The sequence below is a fragment of the Chelmon rostratus genome, chromosome 7 (assembly GCF_017976325.1).
Source record: "Chelmon rostratus isolate fCheRos1 chromosome 7, fCheRos1.pri, whole genome shotgun sequence".
Classification (NCBI taxonomy): domain Eukaryota; kingdom Metazoa; phylum Chordata; class Actinopteri; order Chaetodontiformes; family Chaetodontidae; genus Chelmon; species Chelmon rostratus.
Window position 1 is genome coordinate 23,811,626 of NC_055664.1, and position 20,423 is coordinate 23,832,048.

Here is a 20,423-nt window from a genome sequence, read left to right on the forward strand (position 1 = left end):
TCATTGATGGCATCTGAATAATTGCACCAGCCTGCAGCAAGAAAATGCGTCACCCTTATTTTTGGTTAGGTAAATATTCAATCACCATAAAATCCTCGTGGCCTTTACCTGCGAAAAGAAAGCCGTGCACACTTACAGCAGACATACCTGTAGACACCTGCAGTCTTAATAAAACAAAGTGCTTAGTTTCGGTCGTGTTTGCCTTCATAACGTATGTCAACAGTGAAGCCGGTTGTGAAACGCAGTACACTGTTATATCATGTCAAAGTCAGAGCTGTGTCGCATTCATTTGTCATCGTACTGTCTGTAAACGCCTCCTCCCTCTGTCTTTACTTGAAAACGCCTTCGACGTCAGCCGTACCGATACTTGAAGGAAACTCTCACCTGGCATGCTGGAAGAGGACGAGCACTGACGAAAGGGAGTAATGTCCGCTTCTGGAGAAAAAGAAAAAAACTTTCCCACGATGACAAAGTCATGACACAGTGTGAACTCGCTGAGTGACCTGTTTAAGGAACCGCTGCCTTTCAGAACCACAGCTGGGACGTTTGAGGCCCCGCGGGAGAGTAGTTTCATTATTGGAAATTATAACAAATACGCACTTCCGGGTTCAGGCTTCACACAAGCCAAAAAAGAAATTACTCGTTTGCCTCTGGGAGTTGGAAATCGGCATGGCCACGGAGCTGGAGACGTTCAAGACGAATGGGAACCACGGAGCATATTTGTCTAAAGAACAGGTGAGTTAATGGGGTACATAGCTAAGTGAGAGATTTAGTGGCCTGCCCAATTCCAATAATATCAATAATTATACCCAGTAGTAACAAGAATACATTCTTATTATTGTAATTATTATTGGTAGTATTAAAATTAGTAGTTGTAGTACTATTAGAAGAAGGATATATTGTTATAATAATTAGACGCATATTAGGCTATACACTGTGTATAGCAACTTTGTGAATGTTGATTGAGATATTCCACAATTTCTGCTGTTCTATAGATAAAACAACAAATTGATTCACCAAGCCAGTAATCAAGAGATTAATCGATCACAAAACAATCTTGTGTTGCAACTCTGTGTAGCGTATGTCATCGGTTTGCACAAAAATGCCCTTAGTGTTGTCCAGCATTTCATAGCAATATTCCCCAACATTTGCCTGTTCCTAGGAAGTAGAAGGGAATGGCGATGGTGTGGCCCACAGGACCCCTCCTGCAACAGAGGGAGATGTTTTGCTTTCTGTAGAGGTGAGCCTCCTTTTAAAGTTGTGCTCTTGGGTAACTTGTATTTGGTTTTGTTCAGGTTTACAGTCTATGCAAGAGATGAGAATAACAATACACTGTATTGAGCATGAATTTTCCATTTCTGTGTATAAGCGTAAGGCAAAAAAGGAGCCCTTGTCTGTATGGCAACAACTTGACTTATTCTATTTATAGTAAAGGGAAAGAAATGACATGTCTGCTGTGTGTTTTAAGCAGACTACCGAATGTAATGGAGAGACGAGGCCCATGAGCCATGCAGCAGAAACTCAGAGGAAACAGGTAAATACAAACACTCCTGGAGAGTTATGAAGACTTAAAAAAAAAATTAAAATTGTTGTTTATTGGTGACTTCCTCCTGCGCTTGGAACAAAGGAAGTGCAACTTTTCTGTTACCATGTGATAATTCAGTTTTTTTCCCATCCATCTCCTGGACACCAGGCAAGGACAGTGCAGCTGTAAATAACATCAGCGTATTCAGATTTTCTTTTCTTGTTTCTTGATGCTTGTCAATAATTAAAAGAATACTCTTCTTCTAACTTAGAAGACTGTTTTTTATGCTCTGTTAGTATTTCTTCTTGAATTATGTCTCATTAAAGTGATACCCCACCAAACATCTATCATAGTATCGAGCTTGAACCCCCACAGACTGTAGCCATATCTTGACAAAGCAATTTCATTCTGCTTTTAGATTAGCGCTGCGTGCAGGATAAAGAGAGAGCTGAATAAGGTCGTCTTCTGGAAAGTCAGACTATGGATGGTCATCAGCATCATCATCTTTGTCCTTATCCCTGCTGTGATTTTAATTTCCCTGTTCATTTGCTCAGGTAAGTTTCATGATGAGTGTGTTTCATGTTGAGGTGAGAGGTCAGGTAAAAACTATACATTTCTTTAAATGACTTTGATGTTTAACTGGGTCATTTAACATACTGTAAAGCACATGTGTTATAAGGTCATGGCAGCTACAGGCTAATATGTACATTTTATGCAATGCTCATGTGAGAACATCATTTCAGAAGTATCAAACAATGGGAGGTGAATGCTAACATAATGTTACTATTTTAGTGCAGCACTTACCCATTTTCTCTTTGAGCAGCAGTCCACGAGGACGTGGATGACAACTTTGACCCTTCGTTGTTTAAAGTTCCTCTACATTTCAATGGAAGCTTCCAACTGCCCAATCTGGTCTTCACAGAGGATCATCTCGCCCTTTCCTCCAATGAAAGCCAAGCACTCGCTCCTAACTTAGAAGAAAAGGTTTGGCTCAATTATGACCTGTATTTCAAATAATGTATTTTAAATAATCATATTGATTGGTTGTATTTAGTGTAGAATGTGCTGGCAAACATTATATGTTTGTATATTTTGTGATTCTTACTTTCTTTTGCTATTGCATCAGCTGTCTCCTGACAACCACACCTATTTTAACATCACGAATAGAGAACTGACTTGATGCATATAGTATAATGGCTTAATATATAAAAAACCGGGGGAAAGATGCAAGGGAAGTATGTACAGTGAGGCAGATACTTAATGGTAGTAGTAGAAGTAATTACTTATGTTATTAAGGCAAGCTCATTTTATTTACATTACAAGTAACATTAATGTTCTTTCCATGAAAAACATACAGTGCCAGCTAACATGTACGGAGGAAGATGATAAATGAAACACTGAGTTACTTAGTCCCTGTTTTATAAAATCACATTTCACACTATAGTCTGACAACTGTATTATTATATTATTCTGTCAATGTAAAATCCATTATTTCCAAGGGAAAAACATCTTTGCAAATGAGACAGTATTGCCACAAGCTTCACAGAACAAAAACCTGCTGCTGAAAGCCCTCTGCAGCTGGTTTTATCTCTTACGGAGAATTTAAGTGGAAAGCACTCAGCAGCAGATAGAGCTCCCAGTGAAGTCAAAGTAGGTTAGGATCAGCCAAATGCATTTTACTCTCATTGTTTGCTTCTGCATGTCTCGACCTGCCCCACCCAGCTTGCTGACCTCTACAGATCCTCCCCTGCACTGGGACGATACTTCTCCAAAGCTGAGATATATGCTTTCAGGTACACACACATCACACTCAGTGGTTCTGGACTATATTTTTCACGTCTGCTCCGTGGAACAACTAGATTTAGCATTTTGTGATTTGCATGTTTTATTCTCCCTACAGAAACGGCTCAGTCATCGCTGACTACCAGCTGACGTTTCTCATGCCTGAAGAACAGCAGGATCTGCTGAAAAACTTTACTCTGAGCAGGGAAATGGTGTATAATGTGTTCAGGCAGTTTCTGTATGACCAGGAGCTGGATAAGTCGGAGAAGATGTACATTGATCCAGTTTCCCTAAAATGTTTTTAAGGCATTAAGGACAAGTGTTCACAAACAGACTTGAAAATTAGTGTATCTTGGTTTGAGACAATGAGCAAACCACAAGCCTACAGTAAGGTGCATGTTTGTATGATTTGTCAGACTTCTGTGTGATTCTCCCGTGAGTCTGTAGAAATTTTGCATATCATGCATCTTTACCACAGGAAACGACATGATCACAGTCACACAAACCCATCATGACTATAGGTCATATGGAGGATCTTGGCTTTTACTGTTCCCAATAAGAATGAGTCAACAGTGTGGGTCAGGTAAACTGACTTACTGTCAAACTGAGTGGTTTATCTCACAATAGCATGCCAACAAAAAGCAAGACTTTGCTGATTTCATGACAATTTTTCATATTTGAGATTGTGTATTATTGTGCCTTGTTTAACTGCAAGTTTATTACGTGTATGAGTATTGGTATAAATGTCAATGCTGTAATTATTTATATTCATTCCTTGCCTATCACTGTGATACATGCATGACTGTTTGTACAAAACCTGTGGCTGAATAAGTGTTTTTGATGGAAATACAAGTGTTTATATTTGCATGTCTGTGCCATTATTGTTCGTCTCTTAATACATGTAATTTGCAAGCCAAAACTGCAGAGCACTCTTAAAACACACACACTGCAGGAAAATCAGCTTTGCTTTGTTTGACACATACTCCTTGAGTCCGTTTTCCTCCTCATTTAATCTTTCTGATCATCTTTGTGATTGGCCAGTAGGGGGAGTGCATGTCCCACATGCAAGTGAACAGGAGGTGTTTCCTTTGTTTGTTTGATATTTTCTTCTTGAGTTGTGGCAGTAGTGGGTTGTTGCATTTAATAGCACTGGTGGTGCATAACATGTTTTAACTAGAACTGTCAGCATGTCAGATTGCAGTTTGTTTCCTGATAGTGATCATGTCAACCAGTCTGTCCTCTAATAAGATTACAGCTGTGCATAATGATTATGTCATATTATCTGGTCACAGTCATTCTTCCACTTCAGTTGGTTGCACTGGGTACAAGACTTAATGAGAATAGCTGATACTTCAGACAACTAAGACACTAATTGCCATGTAGAGTTTTTTTTAATGAGTTCATTTTTTGTGATAAGATCATATCTGATTAAGGTTGATGGTGATGGTTTGATCAAGATAATCATGTAAGATAAAATGTGTATGGCCTATATTTTTTCAAATAAAGGAAGATTTTTACAGATACAGTGTATCTGCTGAAACTGTGCACCTAATTGAAGCTTAAATCCAAGTTTTTAATAGTTGTTTGTAACTAAGTCAGAGTCTGTAAATTCTAAAAACATTTATTTTTGTTCTGGAAGACAAGATTATATTAAGTTTAATCCCATGAACGGCTGTGTTTTATTGAGCACCTAACACTGGCTACACTGAAAAGATATAGCTAGAGTCACTTGAAAAGGAAATATTACCGTGCATGACATGAATTCTTAATAGTACTGTATATGGAAGGAAATACTGATTATTTTCTCTTGTAATACATTTTTCTTTTTTTTTCATGAAGGGGAAATATGTTTTCACGTGTACTTCCCAAATGTCCTTGCTGCATGATAGTCACATGCTGGTCAAAAGGTCAAGTTTAAACAGCAGTGCATCAGTAGGATCCAAGAGATTTCAACAGCTTGTTACTGTACATAAAACCAAATCCCTCCACATTCTCTTTGAAACCTGCAAATATTGCAAATGTTGGGCTAAATATTAATAAACACACATTGCACATTTCACTTTAGACTGGATTTATTGATTCGGAATAGGCAACTTTAGTTAACTTAAGCTGGTCTTGCACTGTTATTAGTGTTATGGAGGCTATTTTCTGCAGATTTCTATCTTTAAAGTAAACACTTTTCTTAGTCTGTTGGCAGCACTGAGAGATCATGGCACAGGGCAGCAGCATGGACCCTGGTTGTGTATATCTTGTACAAGCTGCCTGTGCAGTCTGTAGTCACTGATGGTCCATTTTCTCAATCCTCTTTTGAGAATTGTCAATCATCTAAAGCCAGATTTACCATAATAAGGACCCTGAGCTTTGATTGTTTGATTGGTTTATGCAGCATTTTGCTACTCTCAAGTTTTTATCGTACCCATAATCTCAGAGGTCAGCCATGGGTCAACAGTACTGGTTAAACGTGTATTTATCCATTCTGGCATGTCTGTTATGTCTTTATTGACTCAAACCATGTCACAGATAAAATTTACTTAAATACCTTTAGTATCAAACTCACTTTGGTCAAAAAACAGTCATTCAATTGATGATTATATAATGTGCCTGAAGGAATTCTTTAATGTTCTTAATTCTGTTATTATTTTTAGGGTCATCATGAACGGTTTCGGTTTTTTAACATAAGAAGAAAAGTGTTAGAAAATTGTGTTTTTTAAGCATAGTACATTTTTTGCTCGTCATTAAGGAAATCAGACAAAAGGGGTTTGAGTTATTTTGACCTGTTTGTAGGAACTGGGAGGGAGTGAAAATGATTTAATTCTTTGCAAATGTGAGGCAAGGCAATTTTATTTATATAGAACATTTCATTACAGGTAAACTCAGTGAGATGCAAACAACAACACTGATATGATGACGACCTGCCCTGCAAAAGACTTGACCTGCAAGGAAGTCAGAAACCCCAACCCCCAACCACACACACACGCACTCCAGATCTGGTTCTTATTCTTGGTACAGTTAGAACACTGTGACCTGATGACCTGAGAGGTCTGATGGGATTGTAAGTGAGCAGGTACAGTGCTAGAAAGTTGCTAACTTTAAAATGGATTCAATTCATTTTTTCTCATTAGTCTACACAACATACTTCACAATGGTAATGCAAAACAGGTTTTTGGAGTGTTTTGTCAATGTATTAAAGATATAAGACTGAAATACCCCGTTTACAAGGTATTCAGACCCTTCACTTAGTACTTGGCTAAACCACCTTTGGCAGCAATGACAGCCCTAAGCCCTCTTGCAAATGATCCTACAAGCTTGGCACACCTTAACACAGAAGGTTTCTACTTGGCAGAATTGTTCAAGCTTAACCAGGCTGGATGGAGAGAGTTGGTGGATGGCCGTATTCAGATCTTTCCAGAGGTGCTCGATTGGGTTTAGGGCTGGACTCTGGCTGGGCTACTCCAAGACTTTCATAGAGTTTTCCTGAAGCCACTCCTGTCTTTTCTTGGCAACAGGCTTTGCTTCATTGTCTTGTTGAAATGTAAACCTTTGCCCTATGAGCTGTGTGGAAAAGGTTTTCACTCAGGACTGCTCTATATTTTTTTGCACTCCATCTTTCCGTGTGCATTGTAAAAAATCAGTTGTAATTGGACATCATAGCAAACATTTTTATTCCTCCATGTATGTGTTTTTCAGTCTTTCATTAGATAATGAAATATTTCCAGTATACGTGGCTGCAGGTTACACTATTACAAACTGCGAGATACAGAGCATACTTTGATTGGACAATCTTCACTTCAATGAAACCTTTTTGTGTAATTAACCCTTATGTAATCTCTTGTGTCCCAAAAGTGTTGTAAAATTGTTGCAAACCAGCACAAAATCACACAGCCTGATATTTATCACACCTTTACTATGTATGACTATATTTATCATAGCTAATAATTTTATGTAATACTTCACAAGGAGCTTAATGTGTGTTTTGTAGGTCAGAAATATCACTAATCTGTTCATGTTTGAAAAGAGGATAAGTAGGTTCCAAGAGGAGGTCCCTTGGTTAATTCCCTGGGAAATCCCAGAAGTGTGTGATAACCTTTATGAATGAGTGCACAGCTGTTTGGGCAAATTGTATATAAGAATGCAAGATAATGGTAGCAAGGGATATACCTCACTAAAGGTCAGTGTAAAAACTGTAAAAACACAGAAGTAACATAATAAAATACTGGAATATAAATATGGAAGAAATCGAAAAAAGAAATGCACCTTTGTCCCCGGTCAAGAGTTTAAACCTGAGGCCTTCATTGTTCCACATTAGAGGACCAACTCCATGGACATTTGCAACCAATCCCACTTAGAGCATGCAGTGTCCTGAGGTTCTTGGAAAACTCCTGCTGTTATCCCATTAAAGGGTTATCTCTCCTTTTGGCTGCCCCGAGACTTAAAGATTAAGTTGGTCATTGCATGAGGCTTCAGCCAGACCTCTCAGCTGCCAGTGCTCAGTGTGCACACTTTCTTCTCTTGCCTCAACTACACCACTGGCTTTCTGCAAGATTCTGGACAAAACACCTCCGGAGGAATAATGGGCACCCACTGCTCCAGTATGGATGATATCCTAGAGGAGGACATGCACCACTGGTACACCAAATTCATGAGGGAGTCTCCTTCAGGCCTCATAACACTCTTCGAGCTCAAGGCCATGCTTGAAATGAACGGTATGACAGAGGAGGCCAGCAGCTATGTGGACCAAGTCTTCTTCACCTTTGACATGGATGGGGTAAGAAAACAACCTGCAACAGATTTCTTCTTCCCCAGCTCAGGAAAAAATGGATGCAATTCCATTAAAAGTCTGGTCAGTCTTGCAACAATTTACAAACTTATAAGACAGTTGTTTGGTGAATAACTTATGCATGCACATTATTGAAAAAAATCTAATTACTCGCCTTGTATCAAAATAAGAGGCTTGCTGTATTATTTCAACTCATTATTTTGCGTGAAGAGTGTAAAATTTTAAAGAGACATGGCAGAGATTACGGTGATCTCTGACCTTTCATGACGGATCAACAGGAAAGAGGTCAGCTTTTCTCTACTCTGTCAGTCCTGCATTTTTTCACAAAGCTCGAGGACGATTTATGACCTTTTACAGTGTCTTTATATATCTGCTATGGTGTCCCTTTGAATTGCCCTCACATACGTAATTATACAAATATTATTTTGACATTTGTAATTGAAATGATAAGTTTTGGTGTTGCGTTGCAAACACATGCATTTATAGTCCTTCCTCTAACCATATCTTTCATGTGTCTTTTTCAGGATGGCTATATAGACTTCGTCGAATACATTGCAGCAATAAGTTTATTACTCAAAGGAGAAATTAACCAGAAACTAAAGTGGTACTTCAAGCTTTTTGATCAAGATGGAAATGGGAAAATTGACAAGGAGGAACTGGAGACTATATTTAAGGTAGAAAATATTTTCTTTTAATGTTTCATAATTGGAATTTCACATAACCAGAGGTCTTAGCAGCTCACATTTTCGAGAATTATAAAGCTTAGCCGCTCTTCTCTGAAAGAACAGCAATGGGTTTAACTGGCCATGAACTAGACATGACATCTAATCCGGGGGGGCTTCTTATCTAACTCCAAGTCTAAATACAGCCTTGCCTGTAACACAATTCACTCACTGAAGAAGACACACAGTAATCACCCGACAGATTACATGACGCCTTTTTACCTCATCACCATTATATTCATAATTGTACACTTCATAAGAGCTCAGGATGCTGCATGTCATGGCTGTAGTGGGGGTAGTAGCAGCAGTAGTAGTAGTAGTTTTTGATGCAGTAGTAGGTGTAGTAGAACCAGTACTAGCAGCTGTGCTCTTAAAAGATTATCAGTTTTACATACTACTCACTTAAGTATTCTATTTAGTTCTTGTATTCAGCAACTGACTGAGATAAAAAAGGGTGTATTTTATAAAGACATTAGGCCTTTGAGTTTTTACTAACAATTAACTGTGTAAACTGTTCTATCAGGCTATTCAAGACATCACCAGAAGTTACGACATCCCTCCAGAGGAGATCGTAACTCTTATATATGAGAAGATCGATGTGCACGGGGAAGGTAAGGAACATCTTATTGTCAGTCCAGGGCTAATGTAATGATATAGTGATTTATCAGCTCTGAACATAAAAAAGGTGTCCTTGGTTAGAAGTAATCTCTAGTGCATGAATATGAAGCATCAATAAACATTGTAGTTTATATATATGATTTGTTCTTTTAAAATAATAATCCCCATTGTGACATAAACCTAATATTTGCTACTTGTGTCCTCAGGCGAGCTGACGCTGGAGGAGTTCATCAGTGGAGCCAGGGAGCATCCCGACATCATGGATATGCTCACCAAGATGATGGATCTTACAAATGTTCTTGAAATCATTATCAGAGGTCAGCAGAAGAAAGCTGTGAACTGAATCGGAATCAACAAACTGGATTGAGTGGACGACGAAGATTGCTTGTGGTGGATTGCAGTGTTGAGGAAAGAGTGTATGTGCTTGATGGAAGAAGAGCCAAGTTCCATCTCAGACTGCACAGAACGAAATAGAAGGAGTGACTGAGCTGTTCCATCCAGATATGATCTCTCTGGATGAGGGAAGCAGAGAATTTATCCTCCTCCCTCTGCTTGTGCTCTCACGTGTCTCGGTCCTCCAGTTTTGTTAAGATTTTCTACACTTAAACAGGACATGTGTTTGGAGAGTCTCAGTGAGGGAGGGTCCATCTGCTCTCAGGTTCCCATCATGGATCGAGTAGATGGCACAAAACAAGGTGGATAAATTGCTTTGATTTACTGTATTACAATCTTATCGAGCTGGAAGTATTGAATGGGACTCTCCGTTTGCAGCACCATCAGGCACAATGTGAAAGCAGAGTGGCTTACTTACAAACATTTATAATTAATTACTTGTTATAATTAATTTAGAATTGTATATATAATTCACATTTAAATTTTTATTAGTCCTGTTAAAGACAACTGCCAACTTTGTGAATTTCTTACAAATTCATGACAGAAAGCGCCATGGTCAGTTCCTATGCCATCTACGCCATAATTCCAGTATTTGGGTGTTAACACTGTATGGTTAACATCTGAAACACTAACTGAGTTTGTTTGTTCTTTGTTTGTGTTATTGTTCTTGTAAAATCTACATGAAATCTACACTGTTGCTTTTCTAAAAAAAAACAAAAAAAAAAACTGGATGGTTACTAAATATAAATGTAGTGAGTGAATGTAAAAAATATTTGACATGAAAGGTATTATTTTACAATATTTTACAACAGTTAAGGTTACAATGTTGCCTTAAAAATCAATACAATGTTTTTCTTAAAAAGTTTTTGTACTTTTAAAGGAAATAATCTTCACGCTGGCAGTTTATTGTATAATTATTCCATTTTTCACCAGATTAGGATGCAGTTTAAATCCCTGATGTGATGTATCCACATTGCACAAACTGGACTAGTTTTCCTTGACTGCGCCGTTTACTACATGGTTATGCAGGGAACGCTAGCAAATAATGGAGGCTATGTTAAACAACCAGGAGTGAGAAATGTTATTGTATGTACCAGGGTGCATAAAAACTCCACATACAGTACAGCATGTAGGAGCATTATTATTCGCTTGTTTAGACACCTGATGACTGACAGAGCTGGAGGAAACCATCTTGAGAGCACAAGAGTTCAATTATATGCTGAAAGACTTCAGTTCTCATATTTCAAGACTGACGCTTCACAGCTTTGACTTTACTGACTTACGGTCCACAGAGAGGGACAGCATGCTTCAAGAAACTCTGTTCTGTTGAGCAGACCATTGTCAAAAGGATACAGGGTTTGTAACAACTGGAGTTTCTAAATTCTGGTCAGATGAATCGCTCCCTTGTTCACTTTAGCAGCTGAATTGTTTTAGCATAATAACTGATGTTAAATATAAAATGGAAGCCAGTGCATGGTGTCCATAACAACCAGACTGCTTCAAACTGCTGTGATACTATACGTCAGTGCATGAAGATATATTGCAAATCGTACTGATCCCAAGAGCAGCTATTATATTCTACACAATGTTTGTCTTTTTAAGAGACACAAAGTGGTATTCAGGGTGCTGCTTGGCTCCTCTCATGTGCTAGTCTGCCAAGGGACAGACTGTCTGCAGAGCTTTCATTTCCATTTCTGCAGAAAATACCAGAGCTCATTACACACATGAAAGGACCTTATAATCAGCAGTCACTTATTTTCAAGGGGGAAAAGGCCTTGAAGCAAATGTTTGTGCCCAGGCCCACCTGGACCCTCTCAATTCAATGTTAGCTTCCTTATTTTTTATGATTACCATGATGAAGCATAATTTTTTCAAGACTTTCAAGACTAATCATCCGAGTTCTCTTTGCTTTTTGAGATACTCTGTGCAAACAGACAACAGAAGGGCCGGGAGTTATGGTCTGACCGGTTAATGATTTCACAGGTTCATTTTGGTGCACACTGGTGGACATTATTATGACCTCTGAGAAGTTACAGGTTGTGTAAATCAAACAAAGATAAGGGTTTGACTCCACATAGCACTCAAATCATTCCTATGTGTATCGGATGATGTAATTACGTAATTGCACTGATCAACCCACCTGTGTTCATCATATAAATACACCAGTACCTGCTCTCAGGGCTTTGCACTGCACACTGCTTCCTACTGTCAGCCACCACAGCACAGGAACAGTCAACCACATCCAACTGAAACGATGCAGCATGCCGAGGCCAAGTTCAACAAAAACAGCCTGCTCTTGGCTCTGAGACGATACAGCTCAGCTGTCAGTGACATGGAGCAGACCATTCTCCTGCCGAACCTGCTGAGAGATGTGCCCTCCGATGAGGTGTGGGACTGTGATGCAGCAGAGGAGTCCTGCAGAGATCTGTATGACAACTACCTGATGCTCAAGGCCATAAGAACCACAGTGGAGAGCGGTCTGATTCCCCTGGATGACCACAAAGCCAAGAACAACACTATGCTCAAGACCCTGGAACCTCTTTTGGACACAGAACCTGAAGCTCTCTTTCGCTTCCACCTGAGAGGACTGTTTTCTGTGATGACTGACCTCACCAAGAAGACTCGGAACGTAACTGAGAAATATATGGACATAATTGGAGTGGCAAATTAGAAAACATAAGATATGTGGATATCAGGGAAACATCTGGTGTTGATGTGTAACAAAGTCATGTGATCATCTCAAATGTCTGAACTGTTTACATTCAGTGACCCCAAGCTTCTAACTTAATGAATATGGAATAAAAGTGCATTGCCAAAACTGATCAATTCCATCTCTTCATTTTGCTAACTGTAATAACTGCTATGGTGCAGCGATATGGCAAAAAGATTGATTCATTACATGATCATGAATCAACAGAGAATGTTGAATTTGGATATTTTTTTTTATTTACATAGCTATATATCACACAATAAATGACAGAAATATGTCACAAAAAGACCAGTCAAGACAGATGGTAATCTGCAAATGTTTCCTCTCTCCTTTCCTCTTGCATCTTCACCAGCTGCAAACACTTAGCGCACAGGAATGAAAGGCTCGACAATTTCTGCAAAGGTCTTTTTTTCTGGTGAGAGAAAACAAACAGGAACAATTTAATTGCACATATACATGAGCCTTACATATGTCCTATCATACTACAGACATTAAGGTATAAACAGCATGGGGTTTCATCCCCTTGTATTGACCATGTTTTAAGATTCAGGTGTGTTACCAGCATATGATTGCTGTTAGGATAACAGAACACAGAGAAACAGAGAAATAAAAATATATTCATAAAGAACACAACATGCTTGTATTATATAAACACATAATACCAGCACTGTGCAGTTCCTTCACTTTTTAATAAAAATCCACCTGACAAGTATCATGCCATAAATTTTCATCAAAAACCATCAGTGATGTACAACATAATTTGCTCAACTGTACAGACAGGTGGATGAATTGGTCCCAATCAATGTCCCTTCCCAGACTTTAATAAAAATTATGAAGACATGTGCATCAAACATTATACACTAGGACAGTGGAATTGTTGGGTTCTTGTGTCTTCACTTACCCTTTGGTGCAAAATCCTCTGGGTGAAGTCTGATATACTCCGTCATATCTCGGTCAAGTTTGGCGTAAATGTAATTTTCATATTTTGTAATATGGTAGCCGATGAACCAACCAATTGTTGCCAGAAGGCATTGTCGATGAACACCTAAGAGAGGAAAATAGGAGGGATATTATTATTGTGTTTAAAGCACACAACATGACGTCTGAACTGAGAGCACAATTAAAAGCTTTCATTGTGCTTCTGTGGAACCACAGACCTACACTTATCTTCTATTTTTCAAAATAAGGAGAAACAAGTTACAGAAAGTTCAATGTAGGTCTTTTTACTAATGCTACCTGCAACATTAAGTCCAATACAAACCAAGTATAAAGAAACGTACAATACATATTCAGAATACAAACCAAACTATTAGTTTGGTTGTAATAACTTAACAGCTGAATGTTTAAGAGGCCTGAGGAAATAACCACACTCTGTCAGCTATCATAACTGAAGTGTCATAACAAACAACAGCTCCGCTATGACACAACAGGTTGGCTCTTTGCTAAATGCCCAGTGTCAGGGTAAGGGCAGGTTTTGTGACTACAACACACCATACGCTTGAGAGGAAAGTGCATCGCCGTACAGAAGACAACGTTAGTCTGAAAGTCAGCTAGCAAACATGCTAACCTGATTTTAGCGGCGGCCTGTGGTTGATGCCATTATGAAGCATCGCGGAGAACCAGCCTACACCGGCCAGCCACAGCGAGTTCCTGTTGACGACTCCGGGAGGAGGGAGAGCCTTTCCCTCATCTGGTATGATCCCCATGGCGAAAAATCACCCCTTCAATTCAGAAATTTTGGCGACCTCCCAGGTTGTGCCTGCGTTTACTTATCCGGAATCACCTCTCGTAGGAAGTCAAGGGCATGGTGTGCAACCGAATGAAACGTCCGGCCAGAACAAATACGAGCCGCTTGCGTTCCGCCTATTCTGTTTCCTAGCAACCAACGCTAAACGATAAAACTTTACATTTGGCAATAAATGCGATCATTTTTCGATGACACTACACTTTTTTTATATTTTAAAATAACTTACGCATAACACTCGGCAGCAGGACTTTCCAATGAAGTCGCCACAGTGGCAGTATAGGCTAGTAGAGCATCCGTAAATTAGCCGATTATTATTAGTAGTATAAGTAATAAACTTCGGTAAAGTTGGAAAGTAGTAGCAGTGGGCTAGTCTTATGGAAGAGGGCTAAAGCCGGTCATTTAGTAAAATTGCTCAAGTTGAAGAATCCACCTTTTATTAAATCGTTGCCTCGTGTTGGTCCCAACTTTGGCTTTTTAATTTATTATTAATTAATTATTTTTTTGTACTGTATGTGGTCTAGCTAACACATTAAGTTGTATAACAGGTTATGAGCTTTAATTTTGAGCATATTTCTTATCACAGTCCCTCCTGACCACACGGCCGATAGATACATAAAGTTATAAGGAAAAAAATATTCTCTGTGGAATAAAAGCACGCCATTAAACGAAGTATAAAAACTCCGCAGAACACCAACGAAGTGCTGGACTGGAGTACATGTACTGAGTTTCTCTGCATGTGAACTGATGACATCATTGAGTGTAGTCTTCCTCCTCCTCCTCCTCCTCTTCCAGACAGGCTGCTGCTGAGCTGCTGAGGATACACAGCCCTGCCCGGCAGTGGCTTTGCCTGTTTGATGAGGTGACCTATGCATACCAAGCGGTTGTAAATCCGGGGATATCCCCGCGTCTTTGGTAAGTGCAAACTACGTCCAGGGTCGATGCACGGGACTGGTTCACCGTTTCCTCTCCTGCATCTGCAGATTGTGCCAAAATGGCTAGAGTCACACGGCAGCTGCTAGCTGCTACTGCTGCTAGCTTCGCCCTAATGGCTGTCAACTCAGACTGAGAATAATACATTATGAGGAAGAAATGTGACGTTAACTCAGGTCAGGTCTGTGCAGAAAGCTACGATGTTACTTTGCATCACAAAAACAAGATAAAAAGGCGAAGAAGGAAATGCGACACGGGAAAAAAAACATTTAGATTCAGGTGATTCGAGTTGAATTAAACCCTAAAATATGGTTCATTCCATTCAGATTGACATCCAGTGATTCTTGCGATCAACAGTTTGATCTGTCTCTCTTTTATTTTACAATTAGATGTGTAGTTTTCACGCACGTACAGGCCCGATCTCCAGTGCTGGTGTCGGAGCAGATGTAACGGTGCTGCAGAGACTGAAGCTGGATGTTTGCCTGTCGACGTGCTTTTCACACGGGTGGACACTGAGCAAAGACACGTCCATGAGCTTCACTCTGTGCTTAATTCTGACAGTTATTCACTTTCTTTATTAGCCCTGAAAGTGATGCACGAAACTGCTGAAACTGCGCTGCATGAGCTGAAATATCGGGAATCTCACGTTGTGCCCATGTCATCTGATGTTAAAACGGGAAAATCCGCTGGAGAAGTGAAGAAGAAACGTTTCCTCTGTGTTCAAACTCAGTGTTTGAGGCCGTAATGATCCAACATCAGTGATCATTTGATCAAAACTCTTTGCTCTGGGTTGCAAAATGGGAATTTCTTTTCACCGTCCAGTTTCCAGCTGTGTTTGAGCTGAATCTGAACTGAGGATGTGAACCAGTTCATCTTGTCAGTGAAAATGATGCAGCTCACATGTCAGCTGTGATCTCTCACAGGATGCTGGCTGACCTGGACGTTGGTGCTTTCCTCAGCGTGGTCACTGTCCGTCTTCAGTGCTCTGTTGAACTGAACAGATCGCTTCAGTCAAATGCAGTGATGTAGTGTTCATGCATTAACTTATCAGCTGTTTCTTTCCCTCGCTTTTCACAGTTTAGCATGAGCATGGAAGATTATGACTACCTGTTCAAAATAGTTCTGATAGGAAATGCTGGAGTTGGGAAGACATGTCTTGTCCGGCGCTTTACTCAGGTTTGTAGAAGTCTGAGCTCATGAGTTTGGAAACTGTTATTATTAGTATTTATTATTACTGAATTGCAGAGCATTACAGTGTCAGACTCTATATTTCTGTTGTTATTTCAGGGCCTTTTCCCACCTGGACAAGGGGCTACTATCGGAGTAGATTTCATGATTAAAACAGTGGAAATCAAAGGGGAGAAGGTCAAGGTAAATAAAGATTCAGTTATTTTTTATATGAGATCAGATCCTGCTACGTTCTCTCAGATCTTTGATGGACAGTTGCTCATTTCTAATATTGTGTTTTCCAGCTGCAGATATGGGACACAGCTGGACAGGAGAGATTTCGCTCCATTACTCAGAGTTATTACCGTAGTGCCAACGCCCTCATTCTTACGTATGACATTACCTGTGAGGACTCCTTCAGGTGCCTTCCAGAGTGGCTGAGGGAGATTGAGCAGTATGCCAACAACCAAGTGGTGACTATATTAGTCGGTAAGAAGCCGTTCTTTGTGCTTTACTAACCGATGGACCGATGAAAACTGCTAATAACATTGTGCACTATGTGTTACTGGAAAAACATGAACGCGAATCACCCAGCTGATGTCAGAGGCAGTTTCTGAATAGATTTGCGAAAGACAAAGCCAGTTTCGTCTTTGTTCCCTTTTTTTGTGTGATTTCTATGAAATTCTTGTCACTTCTCAGGAAAGAAATCATTTTTGTCTGGAATAAATAGCTCCCACACTGCCTCCATCCATCCCACACATGCATGCACACACACGCCTCCTCTTCCATCTGTCTCTTCTACACCCACCCACAAACCCACCCACCCACCCACCGCTGTTCGGATCGGGATGGAAGAAGCGGTTCTCCCTTGTTACATATGTTCACAGGTGAATGCTGTATGTGTTACAGGTAATAAAATAGATCTGGCAGAGAAGAGAGAGGTTCTCAGACAGCGGGCTGAAGACTTCGCCGAGGCTCAGAGCATGCTGTATCTGGAGACCTCAGCCAAAGAGTCCGACAATGTTGAGAAACTTTTCCTCGACCTGGCCTGCGAACTAATTCGAGAGGCCAAGCAGAACAAGCTGGATAACAATGACACTGCCCCAATGCCCGGCGAGGGTAAAACCATCAGCTACTTGAGCTGCTGCAGCCTCAATTAGAGCGAGCTGAGCCTTCTGGCCGTGGTAACTAGGTAGCCATTGACTGTGGAGGGCAGCTGGCCGAGCCCCAATGCCTCCGTCCCTCAAAGATGGCATAAAGCCACTTCTTAGTCGCGTCATTTCTAGTCCCGTGACTTTTTTAAGCTCTACAAGGGAGTTATTCAACTTTAGTTTGGCCTTCCAGGAACAAGCATTTTAAGATGCTGCCATTATGGAGAACATTGTCCTCAATGCAGCAGGATATAAAGTATGTCTGCCTGATGCACCCAGGAATCTGAGTAGGGCTCCATTTTCGCGTCTTCATGGTGAAATGGCAGAATTTTTTCTGTTTGGGTTTTAGGATCCATTTTCATTCAGCATCAGTATTCACCAGCAGTATTACGTGAGTAAAACGTTCTACCAGGTCTTTTGTTACAGATTCCGCATAGCTGACAACAAGTGTCATGATCATTGGAAGTTATCAGTAAATGGTAACACTATGTTTACATACAGTGTGTTTAGAGAGAGCAATCTGTTTGAATCAAGTTGCAAAGACGTTTTGCAAACTTCCCCTAGAATCTGTTGCACAATCATTTATTACCTACTAATTCCTTCTGCTCGGAGAATTGCGTACAGTTGTATTAACTTTCATAATCTCATTTCTGAGTAGTTATTTGCACCTGTCATTACAAACTGTGAAATATTTGTTCCCAATAGGAGATTTTTACTTGCTGCTAAAATATGTTTTTGTCAGATAACATAAACTGAAACACAAGGATAAATACTACATTCAAACAGTATTCTGTGACGCCATTCCTTTCTTTTAGCCTACTTAGCGCTTGCAATTGGTCAATTGATATAGTATGAAGCAGTTGGAAAGGTCTGAGATATTGTGATTAGTAGAAATTCTAAACGGTCTAATCAATTGACTTTTCTGAAGGTCAGCTGTTTCTTTTATCCATAGACGTGAATATTTCTGCCTTTGTTGTTGCTGCCTAGCCATCAAATTGTATCACTTTTTCTTTCTTTGAAGGGGTATTTTCATGTAGTTCTCGTATGACTTGTACTTCTTCTGCTTTTATTGTGAAAGTTCTTAATTGTCCAGCATGTTCTGCCATAATTTGTAGTGTCTAACTTTATCTTTCATATATTTGCCATAACTGTAATGTACTGTATTGCACAATGCCATATACTGCACACTTATTTTTATTGTAACATTTTGTCTTTTGTTGTACAGACTTGTAGTACATTTTTGGCACTTTGCTTTTCTACTTTTTATTTTCAGTAATCCCTTTGTACAACTGGCGAGCATTTTGTTTTGCCTTTTACCTTAGATTTATCAGCAGTTACTTATTGTTAATCCTTTGCATCTTCTTGTCAACACAATGGGAAATACAAAGGACAACACTATTGGGATGTTGTGCTTCTTTTCCTTTATATGTACAAAATAATCCTGAAAAAAAAAATACTCTGTATAACATTAAATAATTACACTAAATATCTTGTATTGGTCATGTTATTATTGCTGCCTGATCATTGCATTGTATATGGTTCAGCAAGATGTGTACAATACTAAATTGGACACAGATGTCTCAGATATCCTTTTATTTTGAATCCTTTCACGGGAAGTGTAAGTATGCTATAATGTCTGGAGTTGAAGCTCATCCTGTATGTAAAAATACTAATGTTCAGTGCCATCTACTGGTCACTGTGCGTAACAATGTTAGTTTTGAAGTATTATTTTGAAAGTCGTCACCGGAAGCTTCTGTACATCTATGGCTTTGCCTATTTGATGGATTCTTTGACAGCATTTATAAGCGTAGCTACATGCCACCATCTAGTGGTCAGCGTACGAAAGTATACATCTGTCTTTCATGAAAACTTTGTTTTGATTATTGCTTCGCCTTATTGTTTGCATTTTTGCTAGTGGAATCCAGTCTCAACGGACCACATTAGGGTCACCTACCAAACGAAGGCAGCTAGCTAAAAGCATTCAGGCGGCTACTGTCTGCTAGTCTTGCTAGCTAGTCTACACGTATTGTTTATTAACACATGCGCTGGTAGTGCTTCTCGTCACTGAGACCAACAGATTCGTGTCTGTAGCAAATTTAATAAGTAGAATTAATTTCGTTAGTATTTTTTGATACCGTGTCACTTGACCTTTCGTTGCTTCAGTAGGGTCGATCGTTAAGTATACACTGCCCCCAATGGGCACCATGAGTAAGTACACTTCCGTTTAAGTTGGAAATTTTATTTTGAAACAATTTATCGGAAGTGTAAGTACGCTATAGTATCTGCATTGCTGTACCTTAACTGATTTCATGTTGCAGTTCATCTTGGAGACCACTGGAGGGTAGCAAATACACGTGATTTTAAATACACTCCGAGCGACGTCTAGCATCTGAACATAAACGGTCGACTCCAGGGGAACTCTAATACTTAAAGAAACAAAATTTATTTACTTAACAATATGTAACTGATAATGATGGTTGACTGATGAGGCATACATATGCTAGTATGTCTGTATTAATGCAAAACATGACGAATTTAACATGACGGTTTCTCACTGACACCACAAGAGGGCAGTGTAGACATGTCAACCATCATCTCCACCTAGCGTTAACGTTAGCACACACATACACATGCAAAAGACTCCTGAGGGACTGCTATGTTTTATAAACAAATCATAATCATATATAAAGTTAACTATATATACTTAAATCAATAATTAATTGTTAAACCGACTGTTAAACCCGGTAACAAAATAAATTGACGAGTTGCTTACTTACCCGGAGTATGGTTTAAATCACGAGTAATTTATGCCCTCTAGTGGTCACAGTAAGGAACTGCCATATAATTTAGTCAAGGCTGCGTCAACACAGATAGGTCAACATAATAATACTTCCGGTATAT

At 39.5% G+C, this 20,423-nt stretch overlaps 5 protein-coding genes across 7 annotated transcripts; 4 read left to right on the top strand and 1 right to left on the bottom strand.

Annotated features, from left to right (window-relative positions):
• Window positions 1-326: 326 nt before the first annotated feature.
• On the top strand, window positions 327-4,828 carry LOC121609291 (TPA-induced transmembrane protein homolog). Of its 2 annotated transcripts, none has more exons than XM_041940878.1 (7): window positions 327-735; window positions 1,163-1,240; window positions 1,469-1,534; window positions 1,944-2,079; window positions 2,349-2,509; window positions 3,248-3,318; window positions 3,426-4,828. In XM_041940878.1, the coding sequence occupies exons 1-7, from the start codon at window positions 670-672 to the stop codon at window positions 3,610-3,612; spliced, it is 765 nt and encodes a 254-aa protein (XP_041796812.1). In that variant the 5' UTR covers window positions 327-669; the 3' UTR covers window positions 3,613-4,828. The 2 variants fall into 2 exon arrangements, with proteins under 2 accessions (XP_041796812.1, XP_041796813.1); XM_041940879.1 differs by having other exon boundaries at window positions 330-735; window positions 1,472-1,534.
• Window positions 4,829-7,877: 3,049 nt separating this feature from the next.
• Window positions 7,878-9,767, top strand: guca1c (guanylate cyclase activator 1C). Its single transcript, XM_041941246.1, has 4 exons — window positions 7,878-8,072; window positions 8,609-8,758; window positions 9,330-9,417; window positions 9,631-9,767. The coding sequence occupies exons 1-4, from the start codon at window positions 7,878-7,880 to the stop codon at window positions 9,765-9,767; spliced, it is 570 nt and encodes a 189-aa protein (XP_041797180.1).
• A 2,085-nt stretch (window positions 9,768-11,852) lies between these two features.
• On the top strand, window positions 11,853-12,488 carry LOC121609710 (thyroid hormone responsive). The gene has a single exon (XM_041941411.1). It carries the CDS (start codon window positions 12,072-12,074, stop codon window positions 12,486-12,488), a length of 417 nt encoding a protein of 138 aa, XP_041797345.1. The 5' UTR covers window positions 11,853-12,071.
• Window positions 12,489-12,746: 258 nt separating this feature from the next.
• Window positions 12,747-14,329, bottom strand: ndufc2 (NADH:ubiquinone oxidoreductase subunit C2). The gene is made up of 3 exons (XM_041941242.1): window positions 14,095-14,329; window positions 13,429-13,572; window positions 12,747-12,939 (listed from the first exon to the last, which is right to left on the bottom strand). The coding sequence occupies exons 1-3, from the start codon at window positions 14,231-14,233 to the stop codon at window positions 12,890-12,892; spliced, it is 333 nt and encodes a 110-aa protein (XP_041797176.1). The 5' UTR covers window positions 14,234-14,329; the 3' UTR covers window positions 12,747-12,889.
• A 735-nt stretch (window positions 14,330-15,064) lies between these two features.
• Window positions 15,065-18,994, top strand: rab30 (RAB30, member RAS oncogene family). Of its 2 annotated transcripts, XM_041940096.1 has the most exons (5): window positions 15,065-15,186; window positions 16,282-16,380; window positions 16,492-16,575; window positions 16,677-16,860; window positions 17,281-18,994. In XM_041940096.1, the coding sequence occupies exons 2-5, from the start codon at window positions 16,288-16,290 to the stop codon at window positions 17,529-17,531; spliced, it is 612 nt and encodes a 203-aa protein (XP_041796030.1). In that variant the 5' UTR covers window positions 15,065-15,186; window positions 16,282-16,287; the 3' UTR covers window positions 17,532-18,994. The 2 variants fall into 2 exon arrangements, with proteins under 2 accessions (XP_041796030.1, XP_041796031.1); XM_041940097.1 differs by having other exon boundaries at window positions 15,097-16,380.
• The last annotated feature ends 1,429 nt before the right edge of the window (window positions 18,995-20,423 follow it).